General features: G+C 39.2%; 2 protein-coding genes across 6 annotated transcripts in view; one reads left to right on the top strand and one right to left on the bottom strand.

Moving 5' to 3' along the window:
- The first annotated feature begins 4,990 nt into the window (after positions 1 to 4,990).
- LOC127439828 (sorbitol dehydrogenase-like) lies at positions 4,991 to 12,643 on the top strand. The gene is made up of 8 exons (XM_051696059.1): positions 4,991 to 5,044; positions 5,174 to 5,207; positions 5,301 to 5,471; positions 5,848 to 6,007; positions 6,329 to 6,339; positions 11,826 to 12,004; positions 12,192 to 12,313; positions 12,478 to 12,643. Exons 1-8 carry the CDS (start codon positions 4,991 to 4,993, stop codon positions 12,641 to 12,643), a joined length of 897 nt encoding a protein of 298 aa, XP_051552019.1.
- A 2,096-nt stretch (positions 12,644 to 14,739) lies between these two features.
- LOC127446599 (amyloid-beta A4 precursor protein-binding family A member 2-like) overlaps positions 14,740 to 24,154 on the bottom strand; it is a 127,615-nt gene continuing 118,200 nt past the window's right edge. For all 5 annotated transcript variants that reach the window (XM_051707667.1, XM_051707676.1, XM_051707652.1 and 2 more), the window contains 5 exons: positions 22,915 to 23,094; positions 22,055 to 22,267; positions 19,767 to 19,886; positions 19,522 to 19,662; positions 14,740 to 16,161 (listed from right to left, as the gene is read on the bottom strand). In XM_051707667.1, the coding sequence (XP_051563627.1) occupies positions 16,090 to 16,161; positions 19,522 to 19,662; positions 19,767 to 19,886; positions 22,055 to 22,267; positions 22,915 to 23,094 (726 nt within the window). In that variant the 3' untranslated portion in view covers positions 14,740 to 16,089. The remainder of the gene's footprint in view (positions 16,162 to 19,521; positions 19,663 to 19,766; positions 19,887 to 22,054; positions 22,268 to 22,914; positions 23,095 to 24,154) is intronic.

Below are 24,154 nucleotides of genomic sequence, written 5' to 3'. Positions count from 1 at the left end.
CTCGAAGTGAACAGATCCACTTCCACCTCGTAAAGACTGCACATTGTCCCGTGCCTACAGAAGAATGCGACATGCCAGCCTTAGCATGGCATGAGAATGCACACCTCCCTGGCGATTGATAGAGGACACCACCGTCCTGTTGTCCAAGCAGATAAGACATGGCTGCCCTGAATCTCCGGGAGGAAAAATGTTAATGCCAGCAGCACCATGAACATCTCCAGACAGTTAATGTGCCAGTATAGAGCTGGAGACAGACATGCCTGCATCACCTGCAAATCTAGTTCCACCCCTAGAAACAGAGTCTGTTGCCTTGGCAACAGGACCCTCTTGTCTAGGTTTATCTCAATGTTGGGCAGCCAAAGTCTCAGAGTGGGCTAGCACCAACCAATCGTCCAGATAATTCAAAACGTGGATGTCCTGAAGCCTTAAGGCCCTCAAAGCGAACAGAAGGTCGCAAAATTGATACGTTTTGCCCCTGAAAGCGATTCTGAAAAAGCACCTGTGCTTCAGCGCAATCTGAATATGGAAATAAGCATTCTTCAAATCTATTGTCACAAACCAGTCACCCGGCTGCACTTGTGACATTATTTGCTTCTGTGTCAGCATTCTGAATTGACATTTCATTAGTTTGGAATTCAAACGTCTCAAATCAAGAATGGGACGAAAGCCGCCGTCTTTTTTCGGGACCAGATAATAATGGCTGTAAAAACCACACACTCTCTCAGAAAGGGGAATCTCCTCTATTGCCCCTTTTTCTAAGAGAGAATGAATTTCCTGAATCAAAAACGGGGCTTCTTGAACAATAACGTCTGTCGGAACAGCCCTGTTGAATTACTGAATTACGTGACCATGCTTTATCGTTCAAAGTACCTAGTTCGAAATGCCCTTCAGCTGCTGCCAAGCTGACAGACAGGCAGACAGAGGGATTAATGCATGGCTTTTGCCTGCAGCGTGATCTGTAACCACTAGATGCCGCTCTTAGCTTACTTTTGGCAACTGCCCCTGAACCAACGGCACAGCAGAGGGAAGCTTTCGCTCCTCTACTACTGAGGCTGGTTGAAGGGAATTTGATAATGTTTTTGCCTTTATTGTACTCAGGCTTAAAAGATGAGCACCCTGAGATGCCTTTGCAGCAGGGATGCTGACAGAATAAACCTTTTCCCTGGTATTTTGAATGGGGGAAAAATGTACGAACATTGAGTGAAATGTTTATTTGGGAAAACTGGTTTGCCACAACGGCCCCAGCATTCTTTATGGGGGAACAATGTGTGGTGCATATGTTCACTGTGTGTCTCGTGTACACTTGTGTTTGATGAACATTGTATTCTGTTATGCATGTCTCGAGACCCTTGGTCATGGAGAAGAGCCTGAATTCGGAATGTGAATTTTTAATGTCCGCTCCCCATCGCAAGCTGCGGGGTGAAACTGAACTATATTCTGGCTGTCGGGTGTTTGAAACATGAACAATGGCGAACTCAACCTGATATTGTCCGAAGGGCAAACAGGAATGACACAGATACATTTATACTGTCTGGTTTAGTTCACCGAATGGGGGCTCACCCTTCATTTCACTGCAAGTCCATCAGGCTCGCTTCTGGTGTCCTACCGGCCGTTTAAAAGGGGCTGGTCCAACATCCAAAAGCCTTCACAGATGCGCCCGTGATGGCGGGAATGAACGAGGACCCCAATCCTTCTGAGGGGGTGCCAAACATGTGTCCAATGCTTTATGCGGCTCTCTGGTGGGTTGTTGTGAAGATACCGAACGTGAACGCACCGGAGCTGCAGTGGGCTTTTCTCTCTCTCTACGAGGAAGCATCTTCTGGAGCGTGGCAGTGTGCTGTTTCACAGCACAAAATGTTTTCACCACTGACTGGACTGCATCACCGAACAGTCTGGATTGTGACAGGGGTGTTCATTAGAGAGACCTTGTCCTTGTCACAAATATCTGTGAGCATAAGCCACAGATGCCGTTCTGCCGCCACGAGGTCCGCCATATTCTGACCAACAGCACGAGCAATATGTTTGGTAGCCCTTAGCACAGTTCTTTGATGGCCTCAGCATTCAGTCCAGCTCCCTCATCTAAATCCCTCATAAAATGGGCCTGGTAGGCTTGCAAACCTGCCAGCGCATGCAAAGCCGAAACCACCTGGCCCGAAGCCTGGTAAGCCTTGCTCAACAAGGACGATGTAACTTTGCATGGCTATCTTTGCATTTTCATATGGTCGCTGAAGAAGGAGAGAGATTGACAGCCATCGCAGGGATCAAAGAATATCTGGGTCGGAAGCTCGACACACATTAGAAAACTCAAAGGCCGAGTGATTTATAATCCTGGCCGAATAAGATTGATCCCAGGAGGGTGCCTGGGTAGCTCAGCGAGTATTGACACTGACTACCTCCCCTGGAGTCGTGAGTTCGAATGCAGGGCATGCTGAGTGACTCCAGCCAGGTCTCCTAAACAACCAAATTGGCCCGGTTGCTAGGGAGGGCAGAGTCACATGGGGTAACCTCCTCGTGGTCACTATAATGTGTAGTTCTCGTTCTCGGTGGGGAGCGTGGTGAGTTGTGCGTGGATGCCGCGGAGAATAGCATGGGCCTCCACACGTGCTATGTCTCCGTGGTAACATGCTCAACAAGTCACGTGATAAGATATGCAGATTGACGGTCTCAGATGCGGAGGCAACCACAAGGACTTGGAGTGCATTGGGAATTCCAGAAAAGAGGAGAAAATCAAAAAAAGGTTGATCTTCGAAATCTTGTGATGGAGGTCCAGGGGAAAAGGGAGTGGCCTATGAGGCATAGCTGCACACTGGCCCACTAAAAAACAGTCATCTAAGATTTATTTACGATCCTCCGACTGCACTTCATCAGCTCAATCCAGGTGCAATTTTTCCACTGCACATGTAATAACATCCAGCAATTCCACATAAGTTGCCGAAGGTCTGGCAATCGAACCGCTAGTAGGCAAGGCTTTAGTCTAGCCACCGGTGAGATCCTCAGAATCCGATGCCACCATAGATATGGCATCCTTATCCTCAGTGCCGAAGGAAACCACAGTGCGGGCCTCAGGGCTAGGATGCAAATGCCCACATGTAAGCTCCACGGGAGAATGTCTAGCCGAACCCGGGGAGAGTGACTGAGAGAACCGTAGGTCGCCCGGCTGCTCAACTCCCATCTCCTCTACACCCGCGCCGGCCTTCCATGAGTCAAACGGCCACGTGGCACTGGCAGACACGTGGTCTGCACCAGCACGTGGCTTGACCGAATTTCAAAAGGAGGCAAGTCTTTCACGGAGCATCCTGATGTTTATTAATCACACTGTGGGCAATCCAAACCCTCCAACATGGCCTCTGCATGCCGAAAACCCAGATAGGCAATGTTGTGGGAATCTTCAATGACAATGAACCGCATGCACGGAGGTAAGCACTTCCTAAATTCCATCCTGTGTTACCACTCAAAAGGGGAATAATAATGATCCTCGCTATGACGTGAGTCGTTGGTACAACATGGGCCAGACGAGATTGTGCACTGAAGAACAGAAAATCTGACTCGATGGTGCGAAGCAAGCGCCTTTATGGAGCCCGTGACATAACTCCCCAGGGGCGTCACTTAAGCGCCATCATCCAATAAATTGCCTTGATTGTATAAGGGCTTCAGACCACATGACACTCATGGCATGTCCCAATGTGACTATGCAGCTTGAGTTCCTACAAAAAGGAAAGTAATTAACGAGCACACTAAGCATTGGTAAACTGTTAAACTGTTAAGGCATACCTTTCTGTCTCTTTTGCAGGATGTGTTCATATTGACCAAATGTAAATATATTCAGGGGAAATGTATGATTTTCTTCCCTCCCTCCATGGCCATACCGTTTCAAGAATCGGGTGATGAGACACTTCTTTATTGTCATAAGGAAATATAGCTGTTTTGTATATTTCACCGATCGAAGTATATGATGCCATTGAATGCTCATTTTAGTTTTTGCTCATCTCATAGTTAATAGTTAATCTGCCTCTTCAGCTGTTATATCGTACATTTCCCAGTAAAATGAAGTCCAATTCCTGTATGTGAAAACAGGTGATAAGACATTGGTTACAAAGAACAAAAATAGTAATATTATTAAAATGATACTTGAGAAAAACTGTGTCTCTGTTTATTTGCCTGATTGTGGTTAATTATCTTCCAGTAATATGGTTTGTTCATTAAAGGATTTTCTCTGAGGTCATGTGTTATAAGGTTGCTGAAATCAGGGATTTTATATTTCCCCAGTTATGTGATGCCATTAAATTTAAGAAGTAAAAATTGCCATGTCTGGAAAAAAGCAATGAAAACATCAAAAGAACAGAAGACAAAAATGGCACAGGGGTGGCAAAAACCAGCAATATTAATGGGAATGAAACAATAACTAAACTTCAGAAACTTATAGCCTATGCTTGCTTGTCAGGTTGTCTTAATTGTTTAAATGTTAATTGTTAATAAGTTACAGGCACAGTGACCAGGAATGTTGTAGTAAATAAGACAAATGACATCTTGGGTTTTCACTGTGGAAAAATACAGTACATCAGTAAATAAAATAAATTAGATGTGTGTAAAGCAGTTCTTGGCCGAGTTCAAAAAGACTGGAGACTAAGTGATTAACATCTTCTGGGAGGTCTTAAAGTTTAATATCTGCCAAGTTCAACCACTGGAAGTTGCTGAGTCACCTAAATTGTAATGGCAGTTTTGTCATTTTATTTTTATAAAGCTAATATTTTATTTTAATTACATGCTGAAACCGCCATCCCATTTGATGTTTGCATTCCTGCATAGATTGCGCTGGGCCTGCACGCCGAATGGACTAATGAGGAAAACGGGAAGATGTGGGATGGTTGTAAGTGGTGTCAGCGAGTGAGTGGTTCGTGCAGCTCTGTCTGAATGATTACACTATGAACTGAGGCTACACTTATTTTAGCAAGTTTATATCAGTTGTTGTGTGTCTGTGTCAGAGAATAAAATGGATAAAGACAACATTTCCATGATCTTGCACTCTAAAGGAGACCTTAGATTGGTATGACATTATATGGATATAAAGGTTTTTGTGACCTTTGAACTCTGATGTCAGTTGTATGTAGAAACTACAGAAATTTGTATTGATTTATTTGCAGACAAACTTTTTTTCAATTGTTATCTTTAACAGGAACAATGTCCGATTCCAGAGCCAGAATCAAATGGTACAAATTCTCACTAAGAAATATTTGTAATGCAGTGCAATTATTAATTATTCTTGTTCAGTATTTATTATATAGTTATTTTCTTTATTTAAGAGGTATTGCTTCAGATGCACTCAATGGGTATTTGTGGATCAGACATGCACTTCTGGCAGAACGGACGAATAGGGCACTTTGTGCTGAAACAACCCATGATACTGGGACATGAATCCTCTGGTCGTGTGGTCAAAGCGGGCTCTGCTGTAATGCACCTCAAAACTGATAAGTGTATTTGATGTGATATTTTTTAAAAAGATGACATTTTGAAATGTAATGACGTGTATATTGTACAGTATAATAATCATACTGGGCAAATACCATATACACAAGAATAAAAATAGGCTCTTTGTAAATGTCATAGAATCATGTTAACCTTTTAGAAAAAGAAAAAAAAGTATAGAAAACATGTAATGTCATAAGGGAATTGCATTTTATGTAAAATTATTGTCTGTGGCAATGTTAGTGATGTTATTGATGTGATTATGTAAAAATGTCTCTTTCTTCTTGTGGCATTGAATAAAAAAATATTGTTAATTTATAATATAAACAGTTACGCAAAGATTAACTGTGTTAAAGTGTGGTTTTCCTCTTTCTCACCCCACAGGGGACAGAGTTGCCATTGAGCCTGGCGTTCCTTGCGAAATAGATGAGTACTTTAAATCTGGACATTACAACCTGTCACCCAGCATATTCTTCTGTGCCACTCCTCCAGATGATGGAAACCTGTGTAGATACTACAAGCACAGTGCCAACTTCTGCTATAAGTCAGATCACCATTAAAATCAAGCTACTTGTCTTGCTTTTTATTCCCTGTTGTTTATATCTTAATGTTATGATTGCCAAGTAATTTTTATTTATATAGCACTTTTCATAACACACGTAGTTTCGAAGCAGTTTTACAGAAATCCTGCAGTAACAGAAAATGAAGCTGTAATGTCTGTAATGTCTTACAGTCATCAGTGTGCTGTTTAAATTAATAACATGATTGCAGATTATGCCTTAAAAAATTATTACTGAGCTTCCAAGACTGATTGTCTGTTCACCCTTTAATTCTGTTCTTTATATTCTTATGGTTGTACATGCAGGCTTCCTAATAGTAGCCTAGTTTCCATCCACCTTTCGCGCTATTTTGTTATCGACAAAGTGAAAATGTGTAAAAAAAAAAATGTTGCGACATTTGCCGTGTTCTGCCCGTTTCCATTCAAATGGCCTTTTATCGGCTGTGTCTCGTTTGGAAGGCTGCGTCCTCTGGAGGTCACATTTGTCTGCCACATATATCATCGAGGCTGTCTGGTTTCAGAAATGCGGGTAGGACACTCCAAATGTGACCTTCTTTCACAGGAATTTGGAGGATGCATGAGGTGTATCCTTGTGGGCACTCACAACCCACAATTCTTTGCTTCAACGGAAATGTCAAAAATAATGATGCCAATTTGCCCGTAAATATGATGTTCAAATGCATGTAATGTTAATTCCCAAGTTGAAGTACCTCAGTAGATGGGTGCAGAGTATATAATTTGTATAATTATATTAATATATAATTAAAATAAATTATTAGACTAAAAGTACAACTGTAAAATCATTATAACTCTCCTAAAATGCATTCCCTCCCAGAGGAACATTGTTCCCTTCTCACTCAAAGCGCGCTCGTTAAAGAGTGGCGTGCTGTCATAGCAACCATGTTACATTCCGTTTTCCTTTGTCCTATGAAGGCCGTTTCTTTTAAACAAGATTTGTTTAAAAGTGGACACTCGGTATACTGCAGCCTTCAAAGGACGCGTCCTACCTAGTATGCAGCCTTCCAAATGAGACACAGTCATCGATAAAAATGGCGTGCGTGATGAAACACTTTGTCGCATAAGTTTTAGTTTATCACAAAATAAATCTGCCCTTAAGACGTTCCATTCAGAAATGTGTGTTTATCGCTAATTCGCCCTATTTTTTTCCTCCTAAGTTTTGGTAAAATGGGGAGAGTATTGAGACAATTCATTGAAATTAGCCAGCTTACTGTCATTTTCATTTCACAAATAAATGCAATCAGAAGACGAGGAATTGCAATCAAAAGGGAGCAGTTGCCCTTCTGATAGGACTGTAAGATTGGTCCTGATGTTGCACCTATCGCAGGTTGCCACCGGTTCCGACCTGAAACCGAATCGTCATGGCCCTGTTCAAGCTGGCAACCTGCACAAAGTAGTGAGGAAAACTTTCGGTCTTAGTATAAGGACCATCCATTGATGTGTATATGCTGTGTGCACAGCTGTTAAAGAAAAACTGATGCGGTGTAATATCAGGGTTTACATATGATACATTCCTGATATTCAACAGGCTATTTTGAACAATCATCTAATCTAAAGCATTGCCATCACAACTGCATTATGTCCCGCATATTTCTCCAGCAACTTTTAACGACCAACTGAACTTGATTGTCATCTCAAATTAATGTCATAATGCAATTTACATTTTCTGAAGAAGCTCAGCAAATGTGATCCGAGGTAAAGAGGGTTAGATTTAAAATATTTAAAAGTTTTAAAATGTTCAAAAGCTAGTTTTCTGAAAGTGAACTCCACATTGGACAAATAGTTCTGATAGTTTATAGTCTTGAAAAAAAGTGTAGAACATTCTGAAAATGTCATTCAGCTCTACAGAACAGGGTAAGGCTAATTTAAGTTTGTGTAAAGATAAGGCATATATAGGTCTAAAATATATATATTTTTTTTTCGTTTGGTAATTTATTTTTTTAATTTAATGCTTTATTCATTTGGTAATTTATTTAATTTAATACAGGGAATTTTGCTGGCATTTTTTCAAAAGCTAAACAATAATTTAATATAACTGGGCTATGTTCTTGTTTCAATAAAGCACACTGAAGCTTTTCTTCTAGTATTGTATATTTATTTTTAATTTAAAACCTCTTTGTGCACAGAAATTATATGTTTTTTGTATTGTGGGCTAATTCCATGACTGCCGTCTATTATTTTGAATGGTGTGGAAAAGCAAATAATAAATAATTAATAAATAAACGGATGTGATTAAATTAATCACAAACAGTGGCCATTCATTTGTTCTCTGTGCACTTGTCGATGTGAATGATATGAGATATTTGTGTTGGCACTTCTGGAAGTGTCATGTCACAGTGCTGCAAACACATTAAATTGGCTTTCAAGGATGTATACCTTGTCGTCATGATTAACACAGGCTAACGATTGGGGTAAAGTCTGTCACGTAACACTACATTTTTGCGTTAATGCCAATTTTCTCAACAAAAAGTGTTTCCAAACCAGTTTTTTGTGACATTTGAAGTATCAACATAGAAAACTTTTTTCGCTAAAAATCCTTGGATGGAAACGTAGTTAGTGTCACTTATGAGGAGGGAGCCCTGGTTGAGCCACTGTCAGTGGGGATCCATGCCTGCAGGAGGGCAGGGGTCACTCTTGGAAGCTCAGTGTTTGTCTGCGGTACAGGTCAGCTACCCTTTAATGATTGCACATATTCATGCAACTGTCACACATTTACTAACCAATCAGTGTAATAACCTCTGTTTTCTTGTCTATCTGGCATGAGGACTTTGTCTTAGTTTGTTATGTCACTCTTGTAAAAAACGACTTTGCTTTTGAATTTAATGCGTGTGAAAGCCTGCTTTTAATACTCTTTTGAAAATGTCATTTGAACATGACTATTGGGACAGGGGGTAATTGTTTGATTTCTCCCACCCCCCATCCTCACCACATTCTGCAGAGGGACTATTGAGAGCATCCTGAGCAGCTGCATCACTGCCTGGTTTGGAAATTGCACCGTTTCGGATCGCAAGACCCTGCAGAGGATAGAGAGGACAGCTGAGAAGATCATCGGGGTCTCTCTTCCCTCCATCATAGACATTTACACCACACGCTGCATCCGCAAAATCACCAGCACTGTGGATGACCCCATACACCCCTCACACAAACTCTTTACCTTCCTGCCATCTGGCAAAAGGTACCGAAGCATTCGGGCCCTCACGGCCAGACTGTGTAACAGTTTCTTCCGCCAAGCCAACAGACTCCTCAAAACTCAGAGACTTGACTGACAACACACACACAACTGAACTCCCTTTGACTCCCTTTGCAATTTTTGCACATTTCTCTATTATCTACCCGGATTTTTTTTTTTTTTTTTTTTTTTGCTGCTACTGTATTCATAAATATTGTATTCAATTTTTTGTCACATTCTACCTGGCTGCTACCCCAATAAATGCTATGTCCATGGATGGGATAAGCTTATCTGCTGAATACTATGTCATAGTATGTTATGTTTACATTCACAGCATTTTCTATTATATTGTAATATCTTTTTGCACTATCTGTTTTATCGGACACTTTCACACTAGAACTGTGTACTGGTCGGCACTGCACTGTCTCACTGTGCCTATTGTCCTGTTTTAGCAATTAATGTACCGTCTTGTACTGTTTGCACATGTTTGCACTTGCATGTAGAAATGTGTAGGTCTTATTTAGTTCTGTGTAGTCTCATGTAGTTCTGTGTTCGTTTTATGTTATTTTATATTGTTTTATGTAGCACCATGGTCCTGGAGGAACGTTGTTTCATTTCAATGTGTACTGTACTAGCTGTGTATGTTTGAAATGACAATAAATGCCACTTGACTTAATTTTTGTTCAAATCTAGACAGGCCCCATTTCCAGCAGCCATCACTCCAACACCTTATCCTTGAGTAATCATGCTAAATTGCTGATTTGGTACTAGAACATCACTTGCCATTATAATAAACACAATTGAAAGATATATGGTTCGTTAAATGAAGCTTAACATTGTGTTTGTGTTTGTTTTTGAGTTGCCACAGTATGCAATAGACTGGCATGACTTAAGGTCAATATTAGGTCCAAAATGGCTAAAAAGAAACCGCTTTCCTTAGAAACTCGCCAGTCAGTCATTGTTTTGAGGAATGAAGGCTATACAATGCTTGAAATTGCCAAAAAACGGAAGATTTCATACAAAGGTGTACACTACAGTCTACAAAGACAAAGGACAACTGCATCTAACAAGGACAGAAAGAGATGTGGAAGACCAGATGTACAATTAAACAAGAGTACAAGTACATCAGAGTCTCTAGTTTGAGAAATAGACATCTCACATGTCTTCAGCTGACAGTTTCATTGAATTCTACCTGCTCAACACCAGTTTCATGTACAACAGTAAAGAGAAGACTCAGGGGTGCAGGCCTTATGGGAAGAATTGCAAAGAAAAAGCCACTTTTGAAACAGAAAAAACAAAAAGAAAAGGTTAGAGTGGGCAAAGAAACAGACATTGGACAACAGATAATTGGAAAAGAGTGTTCAGGATCTTAAACCCATTGAGCTTTTGTGGGATCAGCTAGACTGTAAGGTGCGTGAGAAGTGCCCGACAAGACAGCCACATCTATGGCAAGTGCTACAGGAAGTGTGGGGTGAAATATCACCTGAGTATCTGGACAAACTGACAGCTAGAATGCCAAAGATCTGCAAAGCTGTCATTGCTGCACGTGGAGGATTTTTTGATGAGCACTCTTTGAAGTAGTTTAAGAAGTTCTGATTTATTTTTATTTATTTTTTCAAATTGTAGTAGTATTTTTTCACGTTATTAATGTCCTGACTATACATTGTGATCAGTTGAATGCCACTTTGGTGAATTAAAGTATAAATTTCTTTTCATAAGAGCAAAGTCTACATTATTCCAAACTTTTGGCTGCCAGTGTGTATGTGTGTATATATATATATATATATATATATATATATATATATATATATATATATATATATATATATATATATATATATATATATATACATACACACACTGATCAGCCACAACATTAAAACCACCTGCCTAATATTGTGTAGGTCCCCTTTGTGCCCCAAAACAGCACCAACCCAATTGTACATTGCGGTTATCTGTGTTACCGTAGACTTTGTCAGTTCGAACCAGTCTGGCCATTTTCTGTTGACCTCTCTCATCAACAAGGCATTTCTATCCACAGAACTGCCGCTCACTGGATGTTTTTTGTTTCTGGCACCATTCTGAGTAAATTCTAGAGACTGTTGTGCGTGAAAATCCCAGGAGATCAACAGCTACAGAAATACTCAAACCAGCTCATCTGGCACCACCAATCATCCATATGATTGTCTAATCAGCCAATCGTGTGGCAGCGGTGCAGTGCATAAAATCAAGCAGATACGGGTCAGGAGCTTCAGTTAATGTTCACATCAACCATCAGAATGGGGAAAAATGTGATCTTAGTGATTTGGAGCGTGGCATGATTGTTGGTGCCAGATGGGCTGGTTTGAGTATTTCTGTAACTGCTGATCTCCTGGAATTTTCACAGACAACAGTCTCTAGAATTTACTCAGAATGGTGCCAAAAACAAAAAAACATCTAGTGATCGGCAGTTCTGTGGATGGAAATGCCTTGTTGATGAGAGAGGTCAACAGAGAATGGCCAGACTGGTTCGAACTGACAAAGTCTACAGTAACTCAGATAACCACTCTGTACAATTGTGGTGAGAAGAATATCATCTCAGAATGCTATTCTGCTATTTTTATATTTTTTTTTTAGACCTGTCCACTGATCGACTGGCCAAAGCTAAAGAGATGGGGGCAGACTTACTGCTTCCTGTGAAGAAAGAGGATGCACCACAAGAAATGGCCAAAAAAGTTAAAGGAATGCTAGGTTGCATGCCTCAAATCAGCATAGAATGCACTGGAGTGGAGAGCAGTATTCAGACAGCCATCTATGTAAGTTTATTAACAAAAATAAGATCTTCCTGCTTTAGCTGCATTGGAAAAATCCAGTTTGCTTAGGTTTCTGCTGAAGCTTAATTTGCTCATTCTTATTTACCCTACATTTGCTTGTGTGATGTACTGAGACCTTAGTTGCAACTCCGTTCTTCTGTCTGTGCTGATGGTAGTGTATTCTGTCTAGGCAACTCGTTCTGGAGGAGTGCTTGTATTGGTTGGGCTAGGTGCTGAGATGACCACCATACCTCTTCTCAATGCAGCGGTCAGAGAAGTTGACATCAGAGGTGTATTCTGTTACTGTAATACGTAAGTAAAGTTATGGCTTACAAACAACGGCCTCAGCCTTTGAGTACAATTTAGATCAATAGTTCAATTAATAAAATTTTGTAGTTTTGATTTTTACATTTGCATTTCATAAATTGATTTTCTGTTTTGCACACTTTACTCATGATCCCTCACTGTTTCTCCAGCTTGCCACTGGCCATTGCAATTTTGGCATATAAAAAGGTAAATGTAATGCCCTTGGTCACCCACCGTTTCCCACTGGAGCAGGCTGTGCAGGCCTTTGGGACCACACGCCAGAGACTCGGGATTAAGGTCATGTTAAAATGTGACAAGAATGACCAGAACTCCTAAGAGGAGCAACTTTTAAATCCCTGCCTGATTGTTGAATAACTGCAGCCATGAGCAAACTTGTTTAATCCAACTAATTTTGAGTTACATCTTCATCTTAATGAACTGGAGAGCAGTAACAGGAGTTCAGTTATTCTGTTGGCAGTGGATGTAATTATTTATAATTTCAAAAATAATACTATATAGAATTATGAACAGTATTGAAATAAAAATGTTATGTCATATAATATGCTGTAATAATATTTGATCTTGTTTACAATTTGTTTACAACTAGTTTTGAGAAAAACTATGACTATTGGAGTAACAAGTTATCCAATGAGTTCTTTAGTGCAGTTATTGCAGGTACAGTATATAAGCGCTCTTTTTTTAATCATGTTCTTCGTGTATATTAATTTAATCACATTAATGATTAAGTATTTTTGTTCGCATACTAGATTAATAAGCATCTTTCAAGTTTCGTGATAGATCAATAAGTTTAATTGCAAGCCATGGTATCATTCAAAGCTCATGAAAAGGGTTGTAGTGTATATTTTTAACCTCTAGGTGGAGCAGCGTGTGCAAACTTGGATAATGATTAGAAATTCCACACCACACTCATTAATGAATACCATCGTGCCATTCAACATTTTGTCATAAAGCTCGGCAATGCCTCTCCGGTCTCCAATAACATCAGATAAAAGAATTTCATTATTTTGTGGGGGTTTTTTGTTTTGTTTTTTTTCTTATTCCTTCCTTAACTGAAAAAGCCTCAAACATTCTGAGCTGGCTGAACTGATTTCCAACTGTGATCCTTAAAATCAGTGCTCATTAGGGCCATAATATGAGGCAAGGGAGCTATTTTAAAGTTATGGAAGCTGGCCACTGTTGGAAATTTAAGAGCATGTAAATTGATAAAAGCTTCTTGGTTGTATGACCCACTCAGGTTTCATTACTTGAAGCCAGGGTCAGAAATGAACTTTTCCATCTGGTTTTGATTTTCATGGGCATTTTATACATTTAATATATATATATATATACACTACCGGTCAAAAGTTTTGAAACACTTACTCATTCTTACTCATTCTTTATTATATTATAATTTTTTTTTCACATTTTAGAATAATAGTAGTCATTAAAACTATGGAATAACATAAATGGAGCTATGGGAATTATGTTGTCACTAAACAAAATCCAAAATAAATCAAAACTGTGTTGTATTTTAACATCTTCAAAGTAGTCACCCTTTGCCTAGAATTTGCAGACATGTACTCTTGACATTTTCTCAACCAACTTCTTGAGGTATCACCCTGGGATGCTTTTTTAAACAGTATTTTTAAAATTCCCATCTATATGTTGGGCACTTATTGGCTGCTTTTCTTTATTATTTATTTTTATTTTTTATTAAATTTTAGATTTATAATGAAATAAATTAATATGGTGGCACAATTATATTTTTGTCTACAAAACTAATTTCAAACATTTAAGCATACGCCTTCAGATCAAAAGATATTCAAGATCATGAGAAACATTTCAGTCAGGTGTTTCAAAACTTTTGACCGGTAGTGTGTATATATATATATATATATATATATATATATATATATTTCTAAACAAATAAAAATATACAGTGTCATTCCAATAACATAAATTATAAATATGAATAACTAGATTGAGAATATATTACCTCTTTTTATTTTTTGCCCCCTTATTTAGAATTTTGGGGACAATTTTGTTCATTTTAGTGGCATTTTTGCCTGGCCTAAGCTACCCTTAAAGGGATAGTTCACCCAAAAATGAAAATTCTCTCATTATTTACTCACCCTTATGTCATCCCAGATGTGATTTTTGGAGCGTCAAGCTTTTGGCACCCATTCACTTGTATTGTATGGACCTACAGAGCTGAAATATTCTTCTAAAAATCTTGATTTGTGTTCTGCAGAAGAAATTAAGTAAAAAACATCTGGGATGGCATCAGGGTAAGTGAATAATGAGAGAATTTTCATTTTTGGGTGAACTATTCCTTTAATTTCTGACCCTGATTGTAGCCATTCTTTAGCTTGTTATTTTTCAAACAAACTAACCAGAATGGTCAGAGAATCAAAATGCATGGTAAAACAACATGAAGGGCTTATATTACACTTTATTGTTATTTTGCCATAGTGTCATTTTAAGATGCATGCAGACAGGTGCTCATGTTCATGTATTATTAATTGTTTCATGTTTCTTTTTTTATTACAATTCATTTTCAAAAGCATTCTTACGCAGTGGTAAGGCTTTTGGTCACAGTGTCTTATTTTCTGAAGGCCAAAGCCTCACAAGGATAAAATTGAACTAACAGTGATTCCTACATGGACACAGTACTAAACAAGGTTAAACGTTTATGTACAGACATTCTAATACTGCTTAAGGAAGTGGATACACTATTAAGAACACTATTACATTCCCACTAACACAGCTGCAGTTGGGCATACACAAAAAAGCACACATAAAAAATAAACTTGGAGATTTCATACAATATATCCATTTGAAACAAAACTCATTTACAGCATGGCAAGAGAATGGCTGATTATTACAGCAAGGGAGAAGTCCAGAAATTGTGTTTACATATGGTATTTTACAAAAGATTTGCTTGGTTGTGTGTAAAAAACTACTCTTAAAATTTGCTCAGTTCAGTCTTTAATGCCCTCTAAATGACTTTTATGCATTGATGAATGCTAACAATATGGAACATTTTCCCTTGATGATAAAGTCCCTGCGTGTGCACAACTGCTGATACTTGTCAGTCTTGCAAAGTTAATTTTACAATGATTCTTGATTACACATGTATTTATTGAGAAGATTTCAAAAACTATTGTGCCAAAGAATCATTTGCAGCAAAAGGATCAAAGGTCTGTACACTCTGGACACTAGACTATTGTCATCTGTTGTGTAGGGGAAGTGTATCGATTCAGTGCATTTGAGTGCATGTTAGATTCAGTGGCAATCTATGCCTTCTGGGGGAAACAACATTCTGGAATGGCCACTAGGCTTTGGGCTTGTACTGTCTAGACTTCTCACTCTGGCTTTTCCATTCCTTTCTGATACTGATATAACGATTACATATTTACAAAACAAACTTGCATCTCTCCAACAATTTCCACATACATACAGAACTGCAAATAAATTAAACATTGGTAGCAAAAAAATGTGCAAAGCCCCCCATCCCACTCCCCTTCCATTAAACAGAAAGGATTTGAGATGCATTGAGTCTATCATCTGAACAAGCATACACCCCAAGTGCAGACATTACAAAACATCAAAAGAATCCACATTATCCAGAAATGACACACCGTATCTCTTAAGTAACGTTAGCTAACAGCAAGATTGATGGGAGTTATTTTTGTGAGGGTGAAAGGTGACCGCTGCATTCAAGCATTTCCCTAAGCTCTGTGTGCCCAGGGCCGTTTATCTCAGCTGAAGTCCACTTTAGATCATATATATATAGGAGTCTCCTGCCCAGTTAAGAGTCTAAACATGGCGGCTGGCATAGTCTTCATATGGATCTGTTTGAGGATAAAGAAATAGGATTACCCTTTCTCTATATTTTTTAGAATGCAACAATATACTTTATAAAACAGATATTATAGTCCTGGATGCTAATTGGTCAATAGCCATGCTTTATTCACGATAGAGCTATGACCTCTTCGACAAACTACTGTTTGTGTCACTGCACAGCACCCATAGCTGTTCGTTATTACTGTTGCATAGCAATGTTACATGTCAGGGACTATATCCTATAATGGAAGAATAGCATTTAATGTTTTTACTTAAAAAAATACTAATAATTTTAATAAACATTTGTATCTTAATTATTTTTATAATATGGTGACCATGTCATAAAAGCAATAATATATATAATATAAATAAAAATACTTTATAATATACTGCTAACAACACTATTTGTTAATAAACATTTGATCTAAAATTGTATAAATATAAATGTTGCATTCTATAATTACACTGTAATCAAAAGGTACAATTGGGTAAAATTTGGGACCAATATACAGTGTATATTTACAGTGTGTGTGTGTGTGTGTGTATATGTGTATATATATATATATATATATATATATATATATATATATATATATATATATATATATATATATAAACTAAACACTGATATTATGACCACCTGCCTAATATGATGTTTGTCCTCCGCGTGCCGCTAAAATAGTGAAGACCCGCCAAGGCATGGACTCTACAAGACCCCTGAAGGTGTCCTGTGGTATCTGGCACCAAGACACTGGCAGCAGATCCTTCAAGTCCTGTAAGTTGCAAGGTGGAGCCGCCGTGGATCAGACTTGCTGGTCCAGCACATCCCACAGATGCTCGATCGGATTGAGATCTGGGGAATTTGGAGTCCAGGGCAACAGCATGAACTCTTCATCATGTTCCTAAAACCATTCCCGAACAATGTGTGCAGTGTGGCAGGGCACATTATCCTGCTGAAAGAGGCCACTGCCATCAGGGAATTCCATTGCCATGAAGGGGTGTACCTGGTCTGTAAAACTGATGTCCACATGAATGGCCGGACCCAGGGTTTCCCAGCAGATCATTGTCCAGAGCATCACACTCCCACAGTCTTCCCACAGTGCATCCTGGTGCCATCACTTCCCCAGCTAAACGGTGCACATGTACACAGCCCTCCACATGATGTAAAAGAAAATGGGACTCATCGGACCAGGCAACCTTCTTCCACTGCTCCAAGGTCCAGTTCTGTCATTCACGTGACCATTGTAGGCGCTTTCTATGGTGGACAGGGGTCATCATGGGCACTCTGACCAGTCTGCAGCTACACAGCCCCATACGCAGCAGGGTGCAAAGCACTGTGTGTTGTAACACATTCCTCCCATAACCATCATTAAAATTTTCTGTGACTTGTGCCACAGTAGACCTTTTGTTGGTTTGGACCAGACAGGGATAGCCTTCGTTTCCCTCACGCATCGATGAGCCTTGGGCGCCCAACAACCTGTTGCCGGTTTGTGGTTTGTCCCTCCTCTGACTACTGTCGGTAGGTACTCACCACTGCTGACTGGGAGCACCCCACAAGCCTTGCTGTTTCAGAGATGCTCTGACCCAGTCGTCTGGCCATAACAATTTGGCCCTTGTCAAAGTTGCTCAGGTCTTTACTCCTGCACATTTCTCCTTCATCTAACATGTTTACCACCTAATCAACCCAGACATTGACATGCCCTTGATGATCAACGTTATTTAGTGTATAGTATATGCAGTATATACCTGTATAATATATATACACAGTGCATTCATAAAGTATTCAGACCCCTTCATTTTTTTCACATTTTGTTATGTTGCAGCCTTATGCTAAAATGCTTTAAATTATGTATTTATTTTTCACATAAATATACACCCCATACCCCATAATGACAAAGCAAAAAACAGATTTTTGATAACTTTGAACATTTATTAAAAAGAAAAAACTGAAATATCACATTGACATAAGTATTCAGCCCCTAATTCAGTACTTACTTAGTTGAAGCACCTTTGGCAGCGATTACAGCCTCAAGTCTTTTTGGGGTTTGATGCGACAAACTTTGCACACTTGGATTTGGGGATTTTCTGCCATTCTTCTATGCAGATCCTCTCAAGCTCTGTCAGGTTGGATGGGGACCATCGGTGGACAGCCATTTTCAGGTCTCTCCAGAGATGTTCGATTGGGTTCAAGTCCAGGCTCTGGCTGGGCCACTTAAGGACATTCACAGAGTTGTCCCTAAGCCACATTTGCATTGTCTTGGCTGTGTGCTTAGGGTCATTGTCCTGTTGGAAGGTGAACCTTCAGGCCAGTCTGAGGTTCTGAGCACTCTGGACCAAGTTTTCATTAAGGATATCTCTGTATTTTGCTGCATTCGGCTTTCCTTCAACCCTGACCCGTCCCCCAGTCCCTGCTGCTGAAAAACACCCCCACAGCATGATGATACCACCACAATGCTTTTTTGCAAATTCCAAGCAGGCTCTCATGTGTCTTGCACTGAGGAGAGGCTTCTGTCTGGCCACTCTGCCATAAAGCCCAGATCGGTGGAGTGTTGCAGTGATGGTTGTCCTTCTGCAAGTTTCTCCCATCTCCACACATGATCTCTGGAGCTCAACCAGAGTGACAATCGGGTTCTTGGTCACCTCTCTTACCAAGGCCCTTCTCCCCGATTGTTCAGTTTGGCTGGGCGGCCAGCATGAGGAGGAGTCCTGGTTGTTCCAAACTTCTTCCATTTAAGAATTATGGAGGCCACTGTGCTCTTGGGAACCTTCAATGATGCCAAATTTGTTTTGTAACCTTCCCCAGATCTGTGCCTCTTAGTTTTTGCTCTGATATGCATTTTTAGCTGTGAGACCTGATATAGACAGGTGTGTGCCTTTACAAATCCTGTCCAATCAATTGAATTTGCCACTGGTGGACTCCAATCAAAGTGTAGAAACATCTCATAGATGATCCAGAGAAATGGGATGCACCTGAGCTAAATTTCAAGTGTCATAGCAAAGAGTCTGAATACTTATGTCAGTGTAATATTTAAGTTTTTTCTTTTTAATAAATTTGTAAAGTTATAAAAAATCTGTTTTTTGCTTTGTTATTATAGGGTATGGAGTGTAGATTGATGTGAATGTTTTTAAAGCATTTTAGCATAAGGCTGCAACATAACAAAATGTGGAAAAAATGAAGAGGTCTGAATACTTTTATGACTGCACTGTATATATATATATATATATATATATATATATATCATACTGTAAGACATATTATAAATAATTTTTAAATAAGGAGTAAGAGTCTGTAATTTGTTAAGGTAATTGATCATGATTAAAGCATAAAACGTTCAACAAATAAGACCAAGAAAAATGTCATATCTCACCTCGCCCACAGAATTGGAGAGGGCTTGGACAATCTTCTCATGTGCCGTGGCCACAACACTTTGACCATTTATCTCAATGATGCGATGGCCAACCCTCACCCCTCCTCTCTCTGCGATCCCCCCTCGCATTAGACTACAGATCTGAGGAACAAACAAAAATGGGACTTACACAACCAGCGACAACCAGTATGAGGATAGTGTTTCAGACTTCCTGTTTCTCTCTCTTTACACTTGCCCATACTCACAATGCCATTCTGCACACTGAAACCCAGCTGGTACTTGAGGTCTGGTCTCTTAATGAGGACTGTGGTTACAGGAGGGCAGCTCACAATATTCAACTTCACCTGCACCTGATTTTTCAGGCCCTGGAGTAAAACAAAGAAGAAAAAACCCCCACTAAATATTTAGGTATATATTGCATTTCTGAGTACAATTTCACATCTGTACTGTATTGTTACACTGGGTTTCTTTCACTAATAAATGCATATAGGTTGCATAATTATGTGCACAGAAAATGTTCTCATGCAAAAATTCAGCTGGTTTCACAACACACATTTAAAACCAAGTGTAAAATTAAGTGTGCTATTCTTAAAACCAGTTGAAATGCAATAAACACCTTTTATATAGAGGTCTGGAATACACGTGATCAGCTGCATTTTTTGCAGAACCTTTCCCAGACCTTTTTTTTTTTTTTTTAGCTCTAAAATAAGTAAGACTTCATTTTAGTTATTACGTTTTCAATAATAGTATATACTGTATATGTTATTTTTTTGTGTTAGTGTGGTTTTGGTTTATTCTAAATTTAAAGTATATTAAAGTGCAAACTAATTGATGAATCATTGTGATACAATCACAATGAAACCCAAGGATGGATTAAGACCTGAGAGGCCCATGGGCGTGGAGGCCCCCCATAACGTGATCACGTTCACCTTTATGCCCTACAGGATGCTTGTCAGATTTGGTTGAATTTTTCAAATAGATTTGAAGCAATGTCTGACACGGCCAATTATATGTACTTTTTAATTATGAACCGATTCAAAATCATGCGTTATTATTAGGGATGTGAACGGTATTCAAATAGGCTATCAAAATCACTATTCGGTTATTCTGCACGTGAGTTCTTCAACCTGATCTGAGTCCGACGGTACTCGACAAACCTACAGGTTTTGGGCCAGGTTCAGGTCAGTTTTTCAAATAAGCTATATGGAGAGTTTCGGGCTGTTCACACGTGCGTCTGCGCTGTTTTAAAATGTTTTTTCAATGTAAACACGCACTGGACAGACGTCTTTGATCGTTGCGCCACGCCACAACTCAGGACCATTGCATTTTTTAGACACTGCATAAAGTTTAAAAGAACTTTAATATTTATAAACGCATCTCGAGACACCTGTGTTTTGTTTCACCATTTGTTGTGCTGCATTAAGATTTTTCAGCGCTGGTGTCACAAATCGACATTCTGATGAAGTTCAAGTTGCAAAGAGGAATGTGACTATTACACATTATTCCAGATTGTTTTTTACCTGGCTCTGGTGTGCAGACAATAATTACAGAAGTTAAATGCTGAAATATTTAAAAATCTAATCATCACGAAGAAGTCCTATAATCGGTAGCGTACGCTGTCTCATGGAAAAGTGAACGTGCCCGGGAAGAATTACGCATTTTCCATTGATTAAGAATAGGCCTACTATGTTGCAGGCAGCGACAGAGATTATTTTTGTTTGACTTTAATGTGATTTTATCATATGAAGATCTCTGTATTGTGCTATTTTGGCTCATAGCTCACTGTGCACTTTATTCCCTACTAATCTGAGATTTTGTTTGGCGCATCCATGGCAATAAATGTTCTTTATTTCTGAGTCCTGACTAAAATAACAGAATAACCGTTGGTGGACTCTCGCAGTTAACCAAATATTACAAAAGGTTACTGTGCACATACTTAGGGTATTAAGGCATCTTTCGCTTTATCATTTAACATTAAATGCATGCACGACTTAAACATTTTAAAGTCCTCCATACTGTTGCATGAATTCTATCGCTTAGCCTATATCAATTTAAACTACCAGCTTTGTACACAGCCAGGGTAAACTGCACCTTATCTTTGTGTTTGGAAGTGTTTTGTAAATCAGACGCTGTTCTCTGTAGTCCATCAAATAAATGTGCTGCACCTGTGAGATTCAGATTCCCTGAGCACACACTCGAGTGTCTGTGCTCGCGCTGCTGTCGTCCAGCATGCATTTGGCCGAACAAATGTTATTTCACATATGGCTGACATTTACGTGGATTTATAATAGATATCTCAAAATAAATAAATAACTGATTAAGAGCTCGGGGCCCTTTGGGTTTAGAGGTCCCTGGGCAATGGCCCAATTGGCCCGGTGGTTAATCCGTCCTTGATGAAACCCATTGTGACTATATCATTCAATTTGCAGGCCAAAAGCACAGGCTTTTAATATTCAGCAAGTCAGAATTACAGCTGAAATGATGAATGCCAAAACACTTTGCCTAATAAGCCAAGATTCAACCCTATGCCCACCTTGATGATTCCTTGACAGGTGGCGAGAGGCAGGCCCACCAGGCTGGTGTTGTTGATTGACATGATCTGGTCACCAATGCTGAGCTTCCCAGAACGTGCGGCAGGGCCTCCATTCATCATGTTGGCCAGGATCACCGTGGGCAGAATGGAGCCCCAGCCAGACTCCACAATAACTATGCCCAGAATCTCCCCCTTCTGTTTCTCGAGCTGCAACTGTGGAACGAGAGAGAGACAGGCAAAGGCAAAGCAAGGGATGTAATGATTGCCACTAAAAGGATGTATTAAAGGCAAAAAGGAACAAAGCAATTAAGGAAACAATTTTATTCACTTGATAAATTGAGAGCATGAGAGGTCAATCTAGCACAAATATCAGTGCTTTTAAAACACAATAGTATGAACTGTCTGACCTTTACTGTATGTGTTTAAGATTTCAAAGGAATTCAACAATTCAGCAGAATCCCATTTTCCATGAATTGCATTGGCCTCATGGACATAACCCACAACATCAAAATGTGGGCTGAAGCAGCAAAAATGACTACCAACTGAGGTATTTATACTAATTACTTGTCAGCAATTACATAAGAAAAACATGTTCAACAGTTGCTGTGGAAACCAGCTGAAATGTTACCAATGATTTTTTTTATATTTTCTTCCAAAAACAGTAAAAACTGATTTGTCCTAAATCTGAAGTCATTCAGTGTTAAAGTGTTCCACGGTTTTGCTGCAGCACATCATCACTGTCCTCTATTTTCTAGTAATTCCACTTGTATTGGCCAATAACAACCAGTGCACAGGGTCAGCTGTATCTTGGCAGAGAGACAGAACACACTTCATAGAGAAGAAACTGTCTAGCAGCTGACCTCTTTGCAGTTGTCAGAGTTTGAGAAGTGGATGAGGTCATCGTTGTACATCTCTTGTGTGTTGATGATGTCACTGTACTCTTTCTGGCTCAGGTCCTCTGGGTTGATTCCATTGGCTCTGAGGAATTCCTGGTAGGCCACACTGAATGCCTGACCAATGGATTGTGCTATGAGTTGGGCCTGAATATGTTTGAGAAGAAAAACAGAGTGAAACGATTACAAAATCTAGAAATTAATATAACAATTGAACAAAAAGATCCAATTTATAAAACAGATAGTTCCGACTTTGATGAGCCATGTTCGAAGCCATTGTAAATCGACTATAAATCCACACTTGTGAACGCATTTTAAATCAATACGCAAAGTTGTTAGGATCACAGACTAAAAACGGTTCAAGGAACGAAAATGAATTAAATTTTTTGCAGAATGTAACCGAAAACCAGAACAAAGTGATTTTCAATTGTTCTGGAGTGAAAACGCTATTTTTAAATGCTGGTAACCGGTTGTAACCGTTTAATTTTGTTCTGATCATTTTCTCATGAAACTAAAGGCTAAAGGGTTAAATTTTTGGATCTACACTTCATGTTGGCCGAAAAAATTAAACACGTGCTTTGATGTTGAAGGAAACTGCTGCAATCACACATTTCTTTGCCTAATTGCCCACTGTGGATGTCGAATTCGGTGAATAAAAACCTTTTTAACAACTATGTATAATTATGACATATACATGCATGGCTAATCCAGGTAAAAAGGAAAACATTATAATTAATTGCTTATTTTCGCTTATTTTGGTGAGGCATGTGGCTTATTTTGGGCTTGTTTTTCCAGACCAGGTTGCTTGTTTCTCTTGCGAGATCTGACAACACTGCAACTGGTATTTCACCCACCCCTTAGCACAGAGAACTGTCACTTTAAAAAGAACGTTATTAACCATTCTTTTATTTTGTTTTAACTGGTAACCATTTGGAAAGGAGGCTGCAGAACTTTTTTGAACCGGAACAAAAAAATACAGTTTTTGCTTAGAACGAACTGAAATGAAAAACATTTCGTTTTTAGTCCCTGGTTAGGATAATGAATTACAGTATATTACTTGGCAGAATTTTTTTTATTCTAACCATTAATAATAATAAATCAAACTGTTTATTGAACAGTGGTGTCTTTTAGCATATTGTTGTCTTCAGTTATTCCCTAAGAACACCCCTTACACACTGTAATGCACAGCCGCTCTGGCTTATTGCTT

Source organism: Myxocyprinus asiaticus, chromosome 1, assembly GCF_019703515.2.
Source record: "Myxocyprinus asiaticus isolate MX2 ecotype Aquarium Trade chromosome 1, UBuf_Myxa_2, whole genome shotgun sequence".
In the NCBI taxonomy this organism is placed as follows: Eukaryota; Metazoa; Chordata; class Actinopteri; order Cypriniformes; family Catostomidae; genus Myxocyprinus; species Myxocyprinus asiaticus.
This window is presented reverse-complemented; position numbering and strand designations above follow the sequence as displayed.

Coding starts and splice junctions, on each gene's coding strand:
- LOC127439828 (XM_051696059.1), top strand. CDS start 4,991: ATGGATAAAGACAACATTTCCATGATCTTGCACTCTAAAGGAGACCTT. Junction 5,472..5,847: donor GCACCTCAAAACTGATAAGT/GTATTTGATGTG, acceptor CTCACCCCACAG/GGGACAGAGTTGCCATTGAG. Junction 12,005..12,191: donor GTATTCAGACAGCCATCTAT/GTAAGTTTATTA, acceptor TATTCTGTCTAG/GCAACTCGTTCTGGAGGAGT.